At 36.0% G+C, this 21,105-nt stretch overlaps 1 protein-coding gene across 6 annotated transcripts in view; it reads left to right on the top strand.

The window, feature by feature from the left end:
* The window catches only part of ARK2N (arkadia (RNF111) N-terminal like PKA signaling regulator 2N), an 88,028-nt gene that overhangs the window by 29,621 nt on the left and 37,302 nt on the right, over positions 1–21,105 (top strand). For all 6 annotated transcript variants that reach the window (XM_067014485.1, XM_067014482.1, XM_059041030.2 and 3 more), the window contains one exon: positions 4,429–5,213. In XM_067014485.1, coding sequence (XP_066870586.1) covers positions 4,499–5,213 — 715 coding nt within the window. In that variant the 5' untranslated portion in view covers positions 4,429–4,498. The remainder of the gene's footprint in view (positions 1–4,428; positions 5,214–21,105) is intronic.

Genomic DNA, 21,105 nt, shown 5'->3' with positions numbered 1-21,105 from the left:
CCACCCCCAACCTTATAGGACATTTTAAAAATAGTTACAGAAAGTATGTGAAATCTTAAAAAAACACTTTCTCATATAAACCTGTCATATTTGCCTTGTAAAGGTATTGTTCTGCTTGTTCTATGGAGAACAGGTTGGTGGGTAGGAGTAAGACTTAATGTAGAGAGACAGGAGTTGACTCTCAGTCATTCCATTGAAAATTAAGTGATGGAGGTTGTGTTTAGAGTGGTTGACAGTGGAGATAGAGAATAGTGGACAAACTAGAAATCTAAGGACGTAGGATTGATAGGAATTAGTGATTGATGGGATGCAATGAGTAAAGGAGACGGCATTGTCAAGGATAACCCTCAGGTTTTTGACATGAACAACTGAGATAATAGTAGTGCTAGTAACTGAGCTAGGGAAAGCTAGAGAAGGAGCAGAGTTGGGGTAGTTCAAAGATTGATGTAGTGAATTGATTGTCTTTGTGAATCTAAATGACATCAAGTGGATATTTGAGTGGACTGGTATAGAACTCAGAGAAAGTCTAAGTTGGAGAAACAAAATCACTAGTGTAGGGATGGTGGTGGAAACTGTGAGTGGAGAATAGATCACTTTGGTGGGTGGGAAGAAGACTTAGCCCAAGGACTAACTACTGAGGGGTTTGGTAGAGTGTTAAGCCTACAGAGTAGGCTGAGAAAGAGCAGCCAGAAGAATAGGGAAACCTGGAAGCCAAAGAAAGACAGTTTAAGGAGGAGAAAGTGTGGTTAGGCATAGAATGCTGCTGAGACATTCAGTAAGATGAAGGCCAAACTCTTGTCTGTTGGATTTAGAGATATGGGAGTCATCAATGACCCTGGTAAGAACTGTGTTACTGGTTTGATAGAAGCAGATGTCAGGTGGGATTTGGTTGGAGAGGGACTGTGAGAGGTAAGAAAATAGAGGAAGGGAGGTTAGACAACTCTCTTAATAAGGTTGGCTGTGAAAGAAGAGAATAGTACCCAGAGGAGGAGATGTGAGGTTGAAGTAGTAGATAGAAGGAGGATTTAAAAAAATTTTTAATGAGTGAATGAATGAATGGATGGTCTAGATGAATGTGAGAGGTTGATGAGTGCCAAGGAATAATCAATAATGTAAGGTTCTAGGGAGATGAGGGGATGAGTTGTACTAACATATACATGTACACATATATACATATACACAGAAGGGGATTGCCTTTAGATTGGAGGGAAGAACAGCATGGGAGGAAATGCTGTTCTAATAGGATAAATGCTATCTTGTATATTTCATACTTGAATGTAAGTTCACTGTGAACATTAAACCAGAGGGTTGAGAGACTTTTATCTCAAGGATGCAGCTCCCATTTGATAGTTTTATCATTTCTACTGCCAACTACATTTGACTACTTCTACCAGGAACATCCCGCTTATCCCCCTGATCAAAAACAATATATGCAGTAAATAATCTGATTGTTTGGGAAGATTAATCTGTACTTCATTTTTATTCCGTTGCAGGGAGTTTTGTCAGAGCTTGTATTTCTATAAACTGTGACTTTTTTTTTCTTGTGTTTAATGAATTACAACAAAATTCCACTATGGGGGGAAATGCTAATAGAATTCATTGACTAAATTTGACCTAAATAGTAGTTGGTGTCCTGAGCAGAAAAAAATACAACTCCTTTTTTCTTCAGGAGACTTTTCAGTAGACTTTTATGTTAGAATGGAGTTTTGAATAGGTAATAACTTATACAGGATACAGAATTCAAGAGGTACAAAACTATATACAGTGAAAAGTCTTTGACTCCTGTTCCTTCATTCACTCGCTTTCCTTTCCAAGGCAGCTGGTATTACCATTTTCTTAAGTATCCTCCTAGAAATTTCTGTGCATCTATAGACAAACTCATATATAATTTTGTTCTTTCTTTACACAAATGGTATAATGTATCTTTTTTGTTCATTTAACATTATGTGTTGGAAATTGCTCCATGTTAGTATATGGAGAACCTTTTCATTCTTTTTTGCCACATATTATGGGCATACCATGATGAGCTAACTGATGTCCTATTTATGGTTGATGCCAGTGTTTGTGATTGATGTGGGCATATTTAATTGGTTTTGACTGCAATACTGGTTGTTTTTTAGGCAGCAGAAGTCACTGTAAATCTCAACACTTAAATTTAAGGAAGTTGAAAGATAATCGATTGATGTGTCATATTGAAAGACATTGATAATTGTCATGTTTTCTTAAAGGAAAAACAGACTAGATTCGTTTGTGCTGCCCACATAATTTATTTAGTTGAAGAAACAATAGTTTTAAGGATCATTTAAACACATTTTTCATTTGAGTACATTTCTCAGATATTTCAGCTTTAAGAAAAATTTTATTCCAGAGTATAACTTCATTTTCTACAAAAGAATCAACTCTCATGTTTATTCAGTTAGAAAATCTGTTTTATTCCTCATACCTGGGGGTATTGCATATCTACGAATATTTTATTTCTGGTTTTTTTTTTTTTTTTTTGGTCAACATGCTTTATTTAAGACACTGGCAGTCTGATGGTTTAACTTTTATTCCGTCTGTTGACTTTCAGTGGTGTTACATTCCTTTTAGAATGGTGTTTGGAATGATGTATGCTTATTTTCTTTTAGCTCAAAAATCAGTAATGGTACAAATATGCTTACGAAATAGACTACACATGGGATTGGGGTTTTTTTCCCCCTTAATTTTATGTACGTATGTATGTACGTATGTATGTATGTATGTATGTATGACTGCTTGGGTCTTTGTTGCTGCATGCTGGCTTTCTCTAGTTGTGGCGATTGGGGGCTACTCTTTGTTGTGGTGCGCAGGCTTCTCACTGTGGTGGCTTCTGTTGTTGTGGAGCATGGGCTCTACATGCACGGGCTTCAGTAGTTGTGGCTCGCAGGCTCTAGAGCGCAGGCTCAGTAGTTTTGGCACACGGGCTTAGTTGCTCTGCGGCATGTGGAATCTTCCCGGACCAGGGCTTGAACCCGTGTCCCCTGCATTGGCAGGCGGATTCTTAACCACTGAGCCACCAGGGAAGCACCATGAGATTGTTTTTAACTTATAAATGTTTCCAGTGGCCATGAATGTTCTGGTTTTCATGAATGTGTTAAGGAAATTCATCAGAATGCCTGTTTTATCAGCAGCTGAGAACAGGACCTGAAAAAAACCCAGATATATAGAACATTTATGTTTATAGTAAGCAAAAAAGTAGGCTTGTCATGTTAGATCAATAAAAGGATTTTTCAGATATCTTCTAGTTGCTGTCTATCATATAGTGAACTATCAAGTAACTTGATGGAATGAAGTAAAGGAGATGTCTTATTGTACCTTACTTACATACCATCTAGCTTAATGTTTGTGTCTGTCTGTGACTTATGGCACATTATGATCATTGCCTTCTTTAACATCAGTTGTTCAGGGTGAGGTATTTACTTGCCTTGCACATTGCTAGCATCCTCTTAAAAAACCACCAGTGAATGAAGTTTGCACTGTATAGGTCACAACTCTTGTGGTTAAAGATTATGTCCTGTTTCTCAGTGATTAAGTGGAGTTGTAGGCACACACAGTGGGGGAAGGATATTAGGTTCTAAAGTTAGCATAGGAGGTGGAGAATGTGTGTAGGGGGTTTTCTTTTAAACCCCTTAAGTCATTCACAGAATAGAGAGTATTAGGTTTTCTGGGTTCACAAAGTAGTTAATCTGTATTTAGTGGCTATTGTTTATGAAACAAAACATATGTTTAAACATTAGACTCATCATATTCAGCATGATGAGAGGTTTGTGGGAACCAGGAAGAACTGAGGAAACAGCAGATTCAGGTTTTTCATCTTAATGCCCCTCTAGAGCAACTCCGATTGAGAGGAATGACAGCTTTGATGCATGTAATTACTTTTGTTGCTCACTTGCCAAATGCACGTAATTGATGGGTTTTTTTCCCCTTTAACATAAGTGTACATTTGATGTCACTTCACTGTAACTCACTCCCTTGCTTCCTTTCTTTGAGGATTTGAATGTAAAAGTAATCATTCCAGTTCACTTGTTGTAGACCAGTTTTTTTGGAGCATTCTTTTTCATTTATATTAAAGTTAACATACATGCTAACTATATCAAAACTTCGAGGATCCTTTTCTTGAACAGTTTAAATAAAGTTTTAAAGTTGAAAATCCTTGTTTGGTTGCTTGCTGGTCTTGCAAGTTCAGTAATAGAAGATTAATATTTTGCCATTTTTAGAAGCTATGTATGCCAGTATTTTGGTCATATTAAGTCCTCTGAACTTGACTGTTGTTCAAGCAAATAATAGATACATGTGTTTTAAAGGCCTATATGATGGTAACTTTTGCTGCCCACTTAGAAAGGTAGGAATGTTGTGTTGAGTAAATAATCTGCCATTTCTGTTTATTGATTTTCGTGTGTTTTTGTACAGGTTGCTTTCCCGTTGCATCTTTGACATAGTTTCCTAGACTCTGCTCCATGATTTAACTTGAAAGTCTGAAATGAAGATGGAGGAGGCAGTGGGAAAAGTTGAAGAACTCATTGAGTCTGAAGTCCCACCAAAAACATCTGAACAAGAGACAGCTAAGGAGGAAGATGGATCCGTAGAACTGGAATCTCAAGTTCCGAAAGATGGTGTGGCGGATTCTACAGTTCTTTCTTCAATGCCCTGCTTGTTGATGGAACTGAGAAGGGACTCTTCTGAGTCTCAGTTAGCATCCACGGAGAGTGACAAGCCGACAGCTGGTCGAGTTTATGAGAGTGACTCCTCTAACCACTGCATGCTTTCCCCTTCCTCTAGTGGTCACCTGGCCGATTCAGATACACTGTCTTCTGCAGAGGAGAATGAACCCTCCCAGGCAGAGACAGCAGTAGAAGGAGACCCTTCCGGAGTGTCTGGTGCCACAGTTGGGCGCAAGTCTCGCCGGTCCCGATCTGAAAGTGAGACATCCACCATGGCTGCCAAGAAAAACCGGCAATCCAGTGATAAACAGAATGGCCGAGTCGCCAAGGTTAAAGGTCATCGGAGCCAAAAGCACAAGGAGAGAATCAGGCTACTGAGGCAGAAACGGGAGGCTGCTGCACGAAAGAAATATAACTTGTTGCAGGACAGTAGTACCAGTGATAGTGACCTGACTTGTGACTCAAGCACGAGCTCATCAGATGATGATGAAGAAGTTTCAGGGAGCAGCAAGACAATCACTGCAGAGATACCAGGTAGAGGATGTTTTTTAAACTGACTGTAGAGCACCTGATGGCATTTTTCAGCTCTCAGGCTCAGTTAGATGAGTGACACTTGAAAAAATCCAGGAGACCTGCAGCTCTGTGTAAATTTGAAGACTGCAGTGTATTAACAAGACATGGCCAATTTAAAAACCTGTTCTGAGGTTTCCAGTGCACTTTAGCACATCAGCCAAAAAAAAGTACTTAATGATAGGGACAGGATTATTTTTAAGTAATGGAATTTCTCAAAAGTCTCTTTCTCTGTAACACATTACCTGAATTCCCATCATTGCCTTTCTAGCACTACTTAGATTTAATACTCACTGTTCAGCATTATTACTAAGTACGTTTTCCTCAGGAATAGGCACCTTGCTTTATTATATAGCCACTGCACTCGAGCTTATGGTGTCTGGAATAACATGTTCTACCTTTCGTTAAAGGTTTCTAATAACTATTCCTCCTAAAACAGTAGTTTTATGTGTCCCCCCCTCCATTCAGTGCATGTTTAGCTAGTTGTCACTTGCATTGAAAGGAATGTTTTTTGCAAAATTTCCCCCTTAACGCCCCCAAGTTTAAAAAGTACAGAAAAATCTGCTGTTCCGGGTCTTATTGGTATAAGAGTGTAATTTATTACATGTTTGACATATCCGCTTTCTCCGTATTACTACATCTGGTACTGTGTATGTACTACGAAGGCAGTCTTGAGATTTCATAGTGGAAGAAAGATGAGGTCTGAATGGTTCTTGGGTGAATTCTCATTATTGAAGAAACTCTTTAGATTAGGAACATTCTGTAAAGTACATGGCATTTAACAGATCATGACAGCATTACTTATTGCTACGTTAAAGGGGGAAGTTCTGGTTTTCAAAGTTTTATGGGTGACTGTTTTTTCCTCCTAGTTTTCTGAAATGTTTGTTTCTATACGTCAGCATATTGCTGATATACAAAGAATATTTCAAGATAAATCACATTGGTTAATTAAACCTATAGCTAACCAAACTTACAGAAACTCAGTAACAAGAATGATTTTATAGGTGTTCAACTTAAAATAAAAGCATCATCCATATAGTATATTAAATGAGTTTTTAACAATCATTAGAAATGCTTACTGTTTTAATATCTATTGAATTCCTTTGGTAGTTCCTTATGTTAAAATTACTGGGGGAGGGGATTTAATTGAAGCTCATCAGATGACTGCATGAGAGAAGCAAACTTTGGGGTTGTTCTAAGGCAGGTTCTAGGTGTATTTCAGATTTACATTTACTATTTTAAAGAAAGCTACATTAACACCTATACAATTGTTTATGAATTCTTGTGTCCTGTTCTAAGCTATTAATCAGGATCATGATGAATGTCTTGATATAGTGCTTACTTAATTCCACTCACTAAATAGATTTTTATGTAACTGCCCAATACTTTGTTTTTTTATGGAAAGGGAGAAGGTGGGTGAACAAAGTGCTCTTTGAAGATAGACCCCATTGTAGAGGTGGCATGAGAAATATCTTCGTGGGCATTCTCCCTATTTGGCTTAAATAGGTTAGGTGTGCTTTGTTCATATTTTCCAAACCTCTTTGCTAATTCACTACCTTTACCAGTGTCTAAAGCTTCTAAAACATCAGTCTTCTGTTTCTTGTCTATTCTGAATTGTATACTAACCAAAACACCAAAGTAAATTATCTGAATCTGTAATTTAGTTTCTGTTGTGCACACCACTTAATAAGTTGGTGGATTTTGAAAATATGTAGCGTTTCCTAAGGTAATCATAGAGAATCAAATGGGAGGTAAGCTTCAGGGCCACTGTATATAACTGCCTGGGCTGTGCACCACAAAGTTTCCGAAGGCGCTGTACACATAAGCAGCTGTGAATGGTCTTTCCTGGAATTATGCAAAGCAGCAAAGATAGAACATCCTAAGTTTAAGTATTAGGAAGTTCATTTCAGTTATCCACATTGTTACCCCTGAAAAGTTTCGACATTTTTCATTTCTGATGTCATAATTATGTATACCTCAGTTTCTTGAATCACATTATAACTTTGGGGCGGGGGGGATACTCTCTACCTTATAGCAAGGCAGTTGTTGAAAAGTTGTATAGATTGTAAAGATAGGATAAATTGTGAACTGACTTAGAAGATGAGTGCAACACCATGGACATTCAGGTGAACTTAAACTGGATGTACCTAACAGCGAATCTCTTGGAATTTGACATTTGAATCCAGTTGTTTATACAGAATGGAAACCAAGAGGAAAAGTAAAAACTGAGATTCTTGCTATATGCTTTCATCAAGGTACAACTAATTTAGTAATTCAGAATTGCTGTATTTATAAACTTTTGTTTGGCAGCAGCTTAAACATGGAAAGAATTATGCTAAATATTCACTTATGCCAAAAAGTTGAACAATTAATGCATTTTCTTTAATTTTTTTTTTTTTTTTTTTTTTTGTGGTACGTGGGCCTCTCACTGTTGTGGCCTCTCCCGTTGCGGAGCACGGGCTCCAGATGCACAGGCTCAGTGGCCATGGCTCACGGGCCCAGCCGCTCCACGGCATGTGGGATCTTCCCGGACTGGGGCATGAACCCGTGTCCCCTGCATCGGCAGGCAGATTCTCAACCACTGCGCCACCAGGGAAGCCCTGCATTTTCTTTTAAAGAGTGGAAATAATTAATGCTGCAGACTTATATAGTACATGGTGATGCTTAATAATTGAGTTTGATATTTGGAACAGTAGATGTTTATGAAGTGGTTTCGTTGTTGTTGCTTTAGTTAACAGTTAACTGACAGGCAGCTTAGTATCCACGCTAGATCATTCTTTCCTTGAAGTTTTTGAAACTATATTGCTCTTTTAAGAATCTGGAGGTATCATATCAAGATAATTCTGGCAGTTCTTTCATTTGGGGGACTTAGAGATGAGCAAAAATAGAGTATTTTGTAGTGGATATTATTGTGAAAATACTATGTGGTAGTCTTGAGTATTCAAGGCTTTTATTGGGTCTCATTTATAGATGATCTTTTTGTATTATTAATCTTTGTACTTTATTATTAGAGCATTATTGCTTTGGGGGTTGGGGGTTCAGTTTTTCTGTAAAATCACTTTGAGACTAGAGCTGTAAAGTCTGCTCTTGCAGGGATTTTTTTTTTTTTTTTTTTGCCATGACACATGGCTTGTGGGATCTTGGTTCCCTGACCAGGGATTGAACCCTGGGCCCTCAGCAGTGAAAACTCAGAGCCTTAACAATTGGACTGCCAGGGAATTCCCTGCAGGGAATTTTGATTTTAGTGAATAAGTCTGTGACATCAGACTTCAATTCAAAAATTCTCTGAACAGACCAGCTTACACGCATCATTGTAGGTGGGCAGCAGGGAAGAGTTTTTCCAGTGACCATTGTTTTTCATAAATATTTAGTATACAATAAACCTCAGGGTAGCTTCATCTTGTCTTGGCTATAATGACCTGCTTTTGTGTGGTTTAATAGTCCACCATGCAAGTGCCCACTTAGACTGAGGTTCCAAAAATAGTATCCACCTTGGTAGGTAAGGGTCAGTTGTCTTGGCTGTTTTGCATTTTAGAAAATCTAATTGGTCTTTGTTGGAGAATGTCAGGGAGGCTGTTGAGGACACCTGTTTAAGATCATCTGAATCCTCAATCCATGTGGCCAGGCGCAGCTCAGACCTACTGAAGCTAGGATCTCAGCACTCACTACTCACCACACACAATTATACAGTGAAATTCCTCATGATAAGCTATGATTTTACCTTACAGTTTTTCTGAGGTAGAGACTTATTACGCTTGATCAATTAACTCTTACTTGGAAATGAAAAGAATTTCTTTAGTAAATCCTTTGTAGGAGATTTTGAAAATAGAAAAATGTGATGTATAAGATTAAAGTACTTCTTTTGTTAACATTTAAGTATATTGCCTTCCATAATATGTAACAAAATTTATCATACTATGTATACTTCTTTCTTTCCCTCTAACATTGCATTTTGAGCCTTTAACCAAAACACAATAGTCTCCCTACAACCATGTATGGATTTTGATTAATTTAGCTAACTATAAAATAACTTCCCTACTCCTGGCCCTTTGAGCTGTTTTTAGTTTTTGCTATTATGAGGAAGGGTATGAACACTTTAAGGCTCTTGACACATACTGCCAAACTACTTTTTAATACTTTATTAAGTTTATTCCATCCAGGAGCTTGAGTATTTGTTGCATTATATTCTTTCTATTGAGTGTTTATAAAAATGTTGCTGGTTTGATGGATGAATTGTATCTTTGTTTTAATTTGCATTTCTTTGATCACTAATGAAGTTGAAAAATCATATTGGCCATTTTGTATTCGTTTGGTAAACAGTCTATTCGTGTTCTTTGCACATTTTCCTCTTGCTATACTTTTTTTAAAAAAATTGATTTGTGAGGATTCTTAACCTACTGGGGATTGAATTACTTGAAAAATATTATTATTAATTTAAGCAGAAGCAACTCATGGTAGACGATAAGACCCCCAAACCCATGTTAGGAATTCCATGACCTTTTTCCTATATTGAATATGAAGTGACTAAAAGCCCCATGTCCCCAATTTAAGCCTCTGTAATCTGATTGTATTTTGGTAGCTATTTAGGAGACTCACTAAATACATTGATAACAAGACACCAAGACTGAGTAATCAGTTGAAGACTGCCTGAAAAGTGATTAGTAAATGCAAACAAAGCAGGTAATATCTATGCAGTTTTCAATCTGGCTATATGTTAGAATCACTTGTTGGGGGGTGGGAGCATTTAAAACTTATGATACCCAGACCCCACTGCAGACCAATTAAATCAGAATCTCTGGATCTGACCCAGGCATCAGCATTTTTCTCCCAGCTTTTTTGAGATACAGTTGACATACAACATTGTGTAAGTTTAAGTAAGGTATACAACGTGTTGATTTGATAAATGTATATATTGTGAAATGGTTAGCACAGTAGGGTTAGTTAACACGCCTCTCACTTCACATCGTTATAATTTGTGTGTTGGGAAGTTTTAAGATCTGCTCTCTTAGCAACTCTCAAATATACAATACAGTATTGTTAACTATAGCCACCATGCTTTATTACATCCCCAGAACTTACTCATCTTATAACTGGAAGTTTGTCCTATTTGATCACCTTCACTCCTCCTTGCTGCACCCTGTACTCTCCACAAACTACTCTGTGTTTTTATGAGTTTGGTTTTTTTTAAGATTCCACATGCAAGTGAGATCATACAGTATTTGTCTTTCTCGGACTTATTTCACTTGGCATAAAGGCACCAGCATTTTTAAACTCCCAGGTGATGACAGTGGGCAGCCAGGCTGAGAACTACTCAGTTAAGCAAAGTGATATGTTAAGTCTCCCATAGCTAAAAATCATTGTAAAACTGGTAGTCTGCTTCAGTTAAGTTCTGAACAGTGGCATCTAGTTTTTAAATATGTTATTAGTAATTAATAAACATAAGCACCTTTAAAGTTTACTCCATTTAAGTAATTATTTTAAAAGCATGCATTGTTTAAATGTGGCTTTCTCTATGCTACAGTGTCTAGATAATGTTACCTTAAATTTAGAAGCTTTGAAATCTTACTGGTGGGTATCCTTTGGCAATCTCTAATGTTAAAGCACCAAGGTATTATTTTCGGCCTGCTTTTCCTAGCTTATTTCCTAAAGTGAGTGCCTTTAAAAACTTTGTGTGTGCAAAAGCATAAGCTTTGCTTTTGATGTCTTTCTCAAAGTAGGATATATTTTAGTGTTAATAAAAGGACGTGTGTTTAAGGTGAGAATATGGTCCCCGGTTGTTGTTTGTTTTTTTGAATGTATTTTTTAGAGCAGTTGTAGGTTCACAGCAAAATTAAGCAGAAGGTGCAGAGATTTCCCACTTATTCCTGTCCTCACATGTGTACAGCCTCTTGCAGTATCAACACCCCCACAGAATGGTACATTTCTTATAATCGATGAACCTAGATTGACATATTATCACTCAGAGTCCACAGTTTACATTAGGGTGTTGTGCATTCTGTGGGTTTTGACACGTTGTGCATTACACTTGGTGTTGTGCATTCTGTGGGTTTTGACAACGTATAATTGGGTCCTCTTTTTAAGACTTCAAAATGTCTTGTTTTCAGTATTTATTGCTGGTAGTCATCTTTATGAGGCTGCAACTTATCTCACTGTCCTTAGCATAAGTATTCTCACACCAGTTTTTTGAATTCAGCTTTTAAATACTCATTTTCCAGTGTTTGTTGAAAAATAAGCAGCGTCAGAATCTGAAACTTCAAAGTAGTCATATCATTTCCTGTCCTGTACACTTCAGTTTACCCAGCACTTCTAATGGGGATAAACAGTTTAAAGAAAGTTTAGTGTTCTTTAAATTCCGTTTAGACTTTCCGTAAGCTAAATATGTTACACTTTGGGGAAAGGTATGCCCTTCTTGAGGAAGTTTACTTATAAATAAGGTGTTTTTTTAAAATAAATTAATTTTATTAATTTATTTTTGGCTGCGTTGGGTCTTCGTTGCTGCGCGCAGGCTCTCTAGTTGTGGCGAGCGGGGAGGCTACTCTGTTGCGGTGCGTGAGCTTCTCATTGTGGTGACTTCTCTTGTTGCGGAGCACACGGGCTCTAGGCACGTGGGCTTCAGTAGTTATGGCTCACGGGCTCTAGAGTGCAGGCTTAGTAGTTGTGGCGCATGGGCTTAGTTGCTCCGTGGCATGTGGGCTCTTCCCGGACGAGGGCTTGAACCTATGTCCCCTCCCTTGGCAGGCGGATTCTTAACCACTGTGCCACCAAGGAAGCCCTTGTTTTTTTTTTTTTAATATGAAGAAAGGGGATGGAATGGAGTAATCAGGGGAGGAGGAATGAAATGAAGTTAGAGGGAAAGTTGATAACAATAAACTTCATGAGGTTTTTGTTTGCTAGGTAGAATTGGGCTAAAAATTTGTCCCATAGCCTTTAAGGCATTGAAAAGAGGTGGCATGATGTAAGCAGTTCTCATTTTCTAGGAGAAACACTTCTTTTCTTGATACTGAGACCTGGGAAATTTTTCTTTTATCTATTCATAAAAAATCACTATGAGATAAAGTAAACCATATTTTCAGAAATACCCTGAGATAAATACAACAGAGCATTTCATAGGGTAGTTCTTTATAAGACTTCTTGGTATAGGTAGATGGTATAAGGCCAAGATTGATTGATTCCATCAATCATTCATTCAGCAAATATTTGGGCACCTATTATGTGGCTTTGGGAATGCAATAGTGAATGAAAAGTCCCTGCCCTCATGAAACTTAATCTTTTCTGAGGAGACAGATAATAAATGAATTCATCATATGCTATCAGGTAGGGATATACACTGTGATAATAAAGCAGAATATAAGAGATGAGATAAAGATGGACTAATGATGGGGTAGAAAAGCTATTTTAGATACTGTAGTGAAGAGTGGTCTGAGGATGTAACATTTTTAATAGCTCCCTGAAGAAATGAAGAGTTCAGTATAATTAGTTTTATTAGAAACCCAAAGTATATGGGACCCAAACCAAAACTGATCTGGCCTAGTTCAAGGATAAAACACTGTATGCAGAGGAGCATATCCTAAAACTAGAATCCTATGAAACCACTGTTCTACTTGCTATTAATAGCTGTACACTATTCACACATTTGGAAAGTGCTGGATCATGTGGAAGCAGATTTCTTTACTGCAGGACAACTCGGAGCCGTTAATGTGCTCTCCAAAGTGGGGAGGATATGATTTGTAGCATATCCCAAACTTAACCACAAAACTGTTTTTTTTTTTTTTTTTTTGAGGCATACCTTTTAGCACGTTGCACAGACCAGGGTTTATAAAAAACTGACCCAGAGGTACACATGGACATTATGCATATCCTCTGTGGGTTTTTTTTTTTTTATTTGGCTAAGTCAGGTCTTAGTTGCGGCACATGGGATCTTCGTTGTGGCATGCGGGATTTTTCCTTTTGGCACTCAGGCTCTAGAGTGCGCAACAGTAGTTGCAGCATGTGGTCTCTCTACTTGTGGCACGTGGGCTCTAGAGCGCGTAGGCTTAGTTGCCCTGCGGCATGTGGGATCTTAGTTCCCTGACCAAGGATCGAACCCATGTCCCTGCATTGGAAGGCAGATTCTTAACCACTGGACCACCAGGGAAGTCCCCTTTATGTGGTTTTTCCATAAGGAAAAAAAATTTTTTAACTTAAAACAAGAGCATTTGATAAAAATCAATTAGCTGACAACTATTGTATACTGATTTATTATGGGTCAGCTGTCAAAACAACTTTTAGAATTTTAAAGTCATAGTGTGAAAATATTCAGGGATGCAGTGGTTTTCAATCAAAGCTGTACATTAGAATCACCTGGGGAGCTTAAAACAAAACAAACCTCTAATGTCTGGGAGCCACCTAGGTTTTGGTATTTGTTAAACCATTCCAGGTCTTTATGTTCAGCAAAGGTTGAAAACCACTGTTACAGATTAATAGTTGTATAGTAACAGAATACACAATCCCCCACAGATTCAGTGAAGCTATGAAAAATGGTAGTATCGTGTTATGTTTCTCAGAATTACCTACTTTTGTTTGGTTGTTAATTAATTTAAGTGCCCCTTATGAGTGCTATACCTATATGGCTGTTCTTAATAAATGCTTATGCCATTTTCCTGAATAAACATGTCTTAATAAAAATACAGTTTTCTGATTTAACGATGTTTTATCAAATGGCCTCAGTGTCTTTAAAGCTGACTTCAGTTGTGCTGGGGGATCTGAAGGAGCGCCCAGGGAAAATCCAGGATTACTTGACAGGGGTGCTGTGTGTGATAGGTGCTACATAGGCAGTGTCCTAGAAGAGGCCATGAGCTGTTCCAAGATGCAGAGGCAGAAAGAGAAGTTCCCAGTGTGGATGGAAAAGCTAACTCTACTTGACACTGGCGAAGATAACAAGCAGCTACTGGAACCCAGGGAACTTAAAATGCAACTAGTTGGCCAAAGAATTTCCCCTGTCACCCAGTCAGGTGCTTACATGCAGATGCCTGATTCCCAAGAACTGCCACAGCAGCCCTTTGTGACTTGTCACAATGTTGACGTACATTAGAGTTCTCAAAGACATTACAGTTTTCCAGTTAACTTTGCTGAAAATGGGAATATTACAGAACAACCTTTGAATCTATCACAAAATTGTGTTAACTGTCTGCTTTTTGAATTGTGTAAGAAAGAATATGCTTTTGCCCATTGTAAGTTTCTTTTGATGATGTTTTAAAAATTATAATAGTAAACAGTTTCTTTCTTTTTTTGCGGGGGTGGGGGTGGTATGCGGGCCTCTCACTGTTGTGGCCTCTTCCACTGCGGAGCACAGGCTCCGGGCGCACAGGCCCAGCGGCCATGGCCCACGGGCCCAGCCGCTCTGCGGCATGTGAGATCCTCCTGGACTGGGGCACGAACCCGTGTCCCCTGCATCGGCAGACGGACCCCCAACCACTGCGCCACCAGGGAAGCCCAACAGTTTCTTTTTAAAAAATTAGATATTCAGAACAGAGTTTGATAAATTCTAGCTTGAGTTTTGTTACATGTGGTTGGAACATAGAACCATATTTATACGATGGTAGGAGTGATCCTCATCTTTATGCTTGTTTCATGCAAAAATATAAATAAAATATAAAATAGGGAATCTTAGTGAATCCAAAGTAGCTAAGTAGTTAATTACCTGAGAGTCTCTTAGCATTATTCTCTACAAACACTGTTGACTCCCTTCTGATTCCAGTAGGAGGAATGATGTAATTCATCCCGCTCTGGAGGTCATGGGTGAATATATTGCATGAACATTTTTCTATCATTCTTTCGTATGTCATTTAATGAACTAATTTGTTGCTAGTCTTTAATGAATTATATTAAATAGCCTTTGTATGCAGGAAGAATGAATTACTTTTCGAGCAAATTAATGTTCTGTACCTACTATGTAAGATACTGTAGGGAAAGCGGATTAGAAACAAGTTTGATTTCATGCATGAGAAAAATAGTAGTTTTCATTGTTACATAGATAAATTTTTATTTTGAACTTTAACTTAAAGCTCAGTGCCTGAGCCAATAACCTGGCAAACATCATCCAGTGGAATTGTTTGGTACTCTGATGTAAAGGGTACCTCTAGAGGATACAGATGAAATGGTCACTCTATTAAGGGTGTGTATTGAATGGGTTTTTTAATTACTAGTGACTAAGTGTATTGGCTAATGTACTACCAATTTAATTTTGTTTTCAGTTCCTGGACTGAAAATAAATGTTATGTTAAAGAGCCCATGGAGTGTGTCAAAGGGTTGAAAGGTGTTGAAAGGTTTTGCAACATAATAGATTTTTAATGTGTGGCCTAGGAGTGGGAGATACTGGTATTTTATCTTTTCTGGGTTGGTAGGAATATTGTGAGAAAAAGCTAAATTAGGAAGAAAATTTTCAGTAGGAATATATAACTTTGGTAACATTACCTGTTTTTTTAAAATTGTACTTTCTGCTGGGTTTACTTATAATAAAAACTTAGTAGTCTTTCCCTTCAAATTTATAACTTTATAACATGAATAAGGTTATTTTAATATTTAATATAGTTGCAACTTTGGAAAAGATCTAATTCTGTGTTTTGCAAGAGGAAAGATAGGTGGCATGCATATTTGGAGTTTCATGTATAGTTGACACAAGAACAACAGGAGTTTGAACTTATACGCAGATTTTTTTCACTAAATATGTACTGTAGTTCTATACGATCTGAGCTTGATTGAATTCGTGGATGCAGAACCACAGACTGTAACACTTTATGTGGATTTTCTTCAGCTGTGCAGAGGGTGGGAGCGCCAACCCTTGTGTTGTTCAAGGGTCGACTGTATAAACAATAAAGACCTCTGTTTTATTTTAGTAATTTACCAGTAACTACTCAGAAAAATTGTCACCACTTTTTCTATTTAGTTCTATATTCAGACATTTATACCTTGTAAATTAACTGTAACAGACTGAGTCAATTTATTTTGCTTTTCTAGTTTAGAAGTGAAAAATGACTATTGTGGTTTTTTTCTTTTTAGAACTTGATATATGAGAATTGGGAGTTTCTCTGAAATGATAGTGCAACACTTGTAAACTACTTCCGCCAATTTTTTTTTTAAATTAAGTTTTATATCAACAGGAAGAGCAGATTGGTTTTGGGTGACTGACAGGTTTTTAACTAATCTGTAATCTTTACTTGTAGTTGAGATGTTTTCAGGGATGTTTGTTCTGTCTTCAACTCTCCCTGGGATCACAAATTTTACTAGGCATGGATTCTTAGATATAAGAAAATGTTAATTTAATTTCAGCATGTTAACATGACTGCTTTTCTATGCATGTATAAACTGCTTCAGGCACTTAACAGGTTTCTTTTTTGTTTCATGATTTAATATTTCATATATTAAGCATATAGTGGAATGCCTTTTAATTTTAAAATAGAAAATAATTAATGAATCCTTTAAGAATAACATATACACATATTCCTAGTATTGACTGGGATATTCTAATTCTTGTTGTTATTAGATAACAGAGTAGGAGATTTACAGATTTTTTTTGCCTTTTAGAGGAAAATATCAATTGAATGGAATTATCAATCATAGGTTTTAATAATTGATGTTCATGGTAAAAATAATATTTTGAATATTTGAGGAGGTGTTAAACAATAATTTTGGGAATCCTTTTCTACATAATTTTGGATAAAGATGTGGAAAGAGGTTTTGGTAGAAAAGGAACACCAGAAAATATTGATTTAATTCATAGAATATATGCCAAAGTATTAAAATTTATTCTGAAGTAAAAGTTGACATTTTGTGGTTTGGAGAGTTTAACCTTAAGAATAATTTTATAGCAGAAACATATATACAGATTTCCCCAATTTTCAGTTTCTCACAGTGCCTTGAAAATGTGTTGCCGTCTTAAAAGAGTATTATTTTGAAAAACAGTAGTTTTTTTATATGAGTTGTGCTTTAAAGTGATTATACCTTTTCCAGATTGCACAATTTAAAATTTCTTCTTTCAGAAAAATCTGGTTTTGTATTATGGGCAAAGAAGTATTAAGTATTTGAAGTAGTTTTAAAAAAACTTGACTGCTGTTGTGGATTGTTGAATTCTCTTTCACTGAAGCAAAGTCTGTATTCCTAAGATTATAGTACTTATACGTACTAATACAAAGAAGTGGGAATTATTTTTGGATTATGTGGTGGCATTTTTATGTAGATATTGTTTTAGAAGTGCCTAGTGGTCTTCCCTTAACTTCCTTTTAATTCCCTTAATTTTCCTAGAATTTTAAGAAGGTTAAGAAATACATCCTGTTTGGACTTTTTGTAGTGTATAAAGGGCTAATGCTGGACAGAAGCTTCTTTCAATTTATAGCATTAATCTAGACATGGTGCAAATGCTTTTTATTTAAGAATATAATCCCGTATCTGGATTATGTCATCTCTAATGGGTACATATGGAATTTAGTTGCTGGTATTTAAAGGGGGGGGCAGTGAAGATAAATGTGTTTTCTAATAATCTGTCTATAGACTGTTTTCTGCCTAGTTTATACTAGTTCAGTGTTCTAGGACATTAGATTCCTAATCATTTTAAGAGAATTTAATCAGCAGGTTATAATTATCAGGTTATTCGAGCCACTCATTAGATGATAACTTTTAATTATATTGATGTGTACTTTGTGTGCTTATTAAAACTTGAGTGTAATAAGAGCTCAAATAAAATTTTAATTTAGAACACAGTTCAGTAAAATTAAGATCTTAAAACTTAATATTTTGCATGAAGTGGTTTTTATTTTTTAATTTAGATTAAAGGTTCTGTCATTTTGGGGCTCCAAGAGAAAAGCCTGGTTTTTGTTACAAAGTCAAAGGAATAAGCCTAGTCTCAAGGGGGTATGTTTGTGCACGTGCTCGTGTATGTGTACCCACCTTCAGAATTTTGAAATAATTAATTCTGTAGTTTTATTAATGTTATAGTTGGCAGGTTGCTGGAGACATAACTATGCAATAGTCTACAGAGATTTTAATGGATTCAGGTCATTAATATATCCATTTATTGCTTCCTAAATGTGTGTTAAAAAAGAGTTGCCCACATACTAGTTAGGGTGATTACGTTAAGAGGGGAAAATCTATTTCTTAGATTACCAAGTGAAGGTTTGGACCACTTGTTTGTTTCATTAGCCGACTGAGTAAAAGAATATACATGAACTAGTTTATTTTACATCATTCCTTAGTGTTAGGTATATTTAACATCAGAGACTCTGGTCTCTGGGTCAAGGTATAGCTCAATTTAATTAGATTTATTACTTAAAATTTGTATGCAAGTCAGAATATTAGAAATGAAGTCATTTAAAATGTATTAAATCTGCTGTTAATGAAAGAAATGTTATAGTGATTCCTTTTGTTGAGCAAAACAAAGCACTCAGATTGATTATTACTGATAATTTTCATTTTTAATATACAGCTAAATTTGCCTGATGGTACAGTTATATGAAAATTATAGGAAAGATGGTGAATAGACTTCATGCTATGTATCATCATTTATTTAGAGTAACATATTATAGGCAAGTTATTTCACAGAAGGTGACTTTTAAAAATAATTACCTGTTATATTTTGTTTAACTTGTACTGATTTCCTCTCTTCTGTTTGTATTATTTAAATGGTACAGTGAGGGCACAATGAAAAAGATTTTGTGGAGTTCCACATGTCAGAAAATACAGTATCAAAACAATTTCAGCAAATTTATTAAACTGAAAATTTATTAATTTACTATTAAATTTGTTCTAATAAAAATTGTTCTCAAAGAATGATTCTCAAAATCTTCTCTAAAAATGGTGTATATGCCCTTAATCATTGTACAGATAAGAAACTTGTCTTTTTAACTTGTCTAGAACAGTTGTATGAGTACATTAATTGTAATCAACGTGAATAACTTCCGAATTCTATACTTTTCATTTTTTCTTGATTTCTGTTTTTAATTTCTGTGAAGTTTAGGAGAGTTAGTGGGGATTGAAACCAAACTGTTAGTTTACTAGTAATGAATAGATCTTTTCATAGTATCTTAAATTACTACAACTTAAAGTAGAAGACATCCTAAGAAATGAAGGAATAATAATCCACGAGGAAATGTATTCTTTGGTAATGAAGGTATTCATTATAACTTTAAGATTTGGGAAGAATGTTATCAAATTACTGTGATTTTAATTTTTATTGCATTTTCTTTTTATCTTTTACCTAACTCTGCATCTGAAGTGTATCAACTAACCTAGATAAATAAAAATTTTGAAAAAGAAATGTTTCTTGTTACTCAATTTAGGATCATATTACATTAGTGCCAGTTAATTCACATTAGGTGTTCCTGAGTCAGGAAACCTGCTTTTCCATAATGAAATGAATGGCATTAGTTTGTAGGTATCACTAATAATAGATTTTACATGATGTTTTTTGGATAATTTTCAGGTTTTTTTTTAGTTGGTATATCAAAAAAGAAAATAACAGAATACCAGTGTTAACATAAAAGGTGGAGATTCTTCTCTTTCATATGTCCTTCTAAGTTATCCTATTAAAAATTGAGGAATATTTAGAAAATATCAAAATTTAGACTACATTGAGGAATAATCAAAAAGCTGGAATGGATGTATCTTTTGCAGGGTACATAAACATGAGGATGTAGCTAAAGTCATATCTGTTTTTCATCTTCTTCCTTCGTGTATGTAGTGCAGATATTTTAGTTTTGTTCTCTATAGATCTGAATCCTCAAAGCAGTAGGTTGTGGATTTGTCCCTGAAATACAAAGATAAATTGAAAGATGATGACCTCTTCAGGTGCCTTGTTTTCTGTATTTAATCTTGAATATTTCCTTTTACCTCTTCTTTGATACTTTCAAAGTTAACGCTTCATCAGTATCATAGGTAGTAACTTTTCTGGGTGGGCAAAATGACCTGTTTTTTGTCAGTATGATGTAAGAACAGATATAATCCTTAAAACTTTATTCCTCCCTTGGAAACTATAACATCTAAATTTTTAATAATTGAGATGAATATAATGCGAAAACTACAAAATAGTTATTGACTCAGTTTTATTTAAAAATTTTTTTTAACTCTTAAACATAAAATTTCAGTGCATATTGCTGCATTTCATTTTCATTTAGCACTATCTTCTTATTTTTCTTTTTGTTAAAATAGCTTTATGCTACTATTATAAAGAAAAGATACACAGTTTTTGGTATTTAAAGTTGTTTTTCTAGAGATGGCACTTTTCTATATAGATTTTTTGTCTTTTCTGGTTGATGTAGTTATCTTTTCCAAGAGACGCTTTGAAAATGACTTTTTAAAAAATTCAACTTGTTAACTCTCTCCATGTGTGTATATATATTAATATATATATTGATTGATAGTAATAAAATACAGCATATGTATTCTCAAGTATTTTTTCTCATTTGCAAAATAATTAGTTTTCATCTTGGTAAATATTTAGATGTGTAATGAAAAAGCTGTTTTCTTATTGGGTAGGTTCTACCAAAATGCAGATTTCCTTCTGCAACTCTTGAGGTTTTCCCCTTTTTCTCAATCCTTCAGGCCCACACCTTATTTCCCCTACACCTCTTTTCCTTACTTGGTCGCCACACACATGCTCCTCCTTCTTAGACTCCTTGGCTAGGTAATTTCTAAGAACTCTTCCTTTAGATGTAACTTTTTTTGAATCTCACTATCTGGATTGAGGCTGAGTGTGATTTCCACCCCCTCCCACTCTAGATGTAGATAATGGCACTGGGTTTATTAGTTAGGCCCTTTAAGGACTGGGGCAACAGAACCTCTGTGGGGTCCTTTGCAGCAAGGTCGATTTTTTTTCTCTCCTAGTGAG

Source organism: Kogia breviceps, chromosome 15, assembly GCF_026419965.1.
Source record: "Kogia breviceps isolate mKogBre1 chromosome 15, mKogBre1 haplotype 1, whole genome shotgun sequence".
In the NCBI taxonomy this organism is placed as follows: domain Eukaryota; kingdom Metazoa; phylum Chordata; class Mammalia; order Artiodactyla; family Physeteridae; genus Kogia; species Kogia breviceps.
The sequence above is the reverse complement of the archived record's forward strand: the minus strand, read 5'-3'. Positions and strand labels throughout refer to the sequence as shown.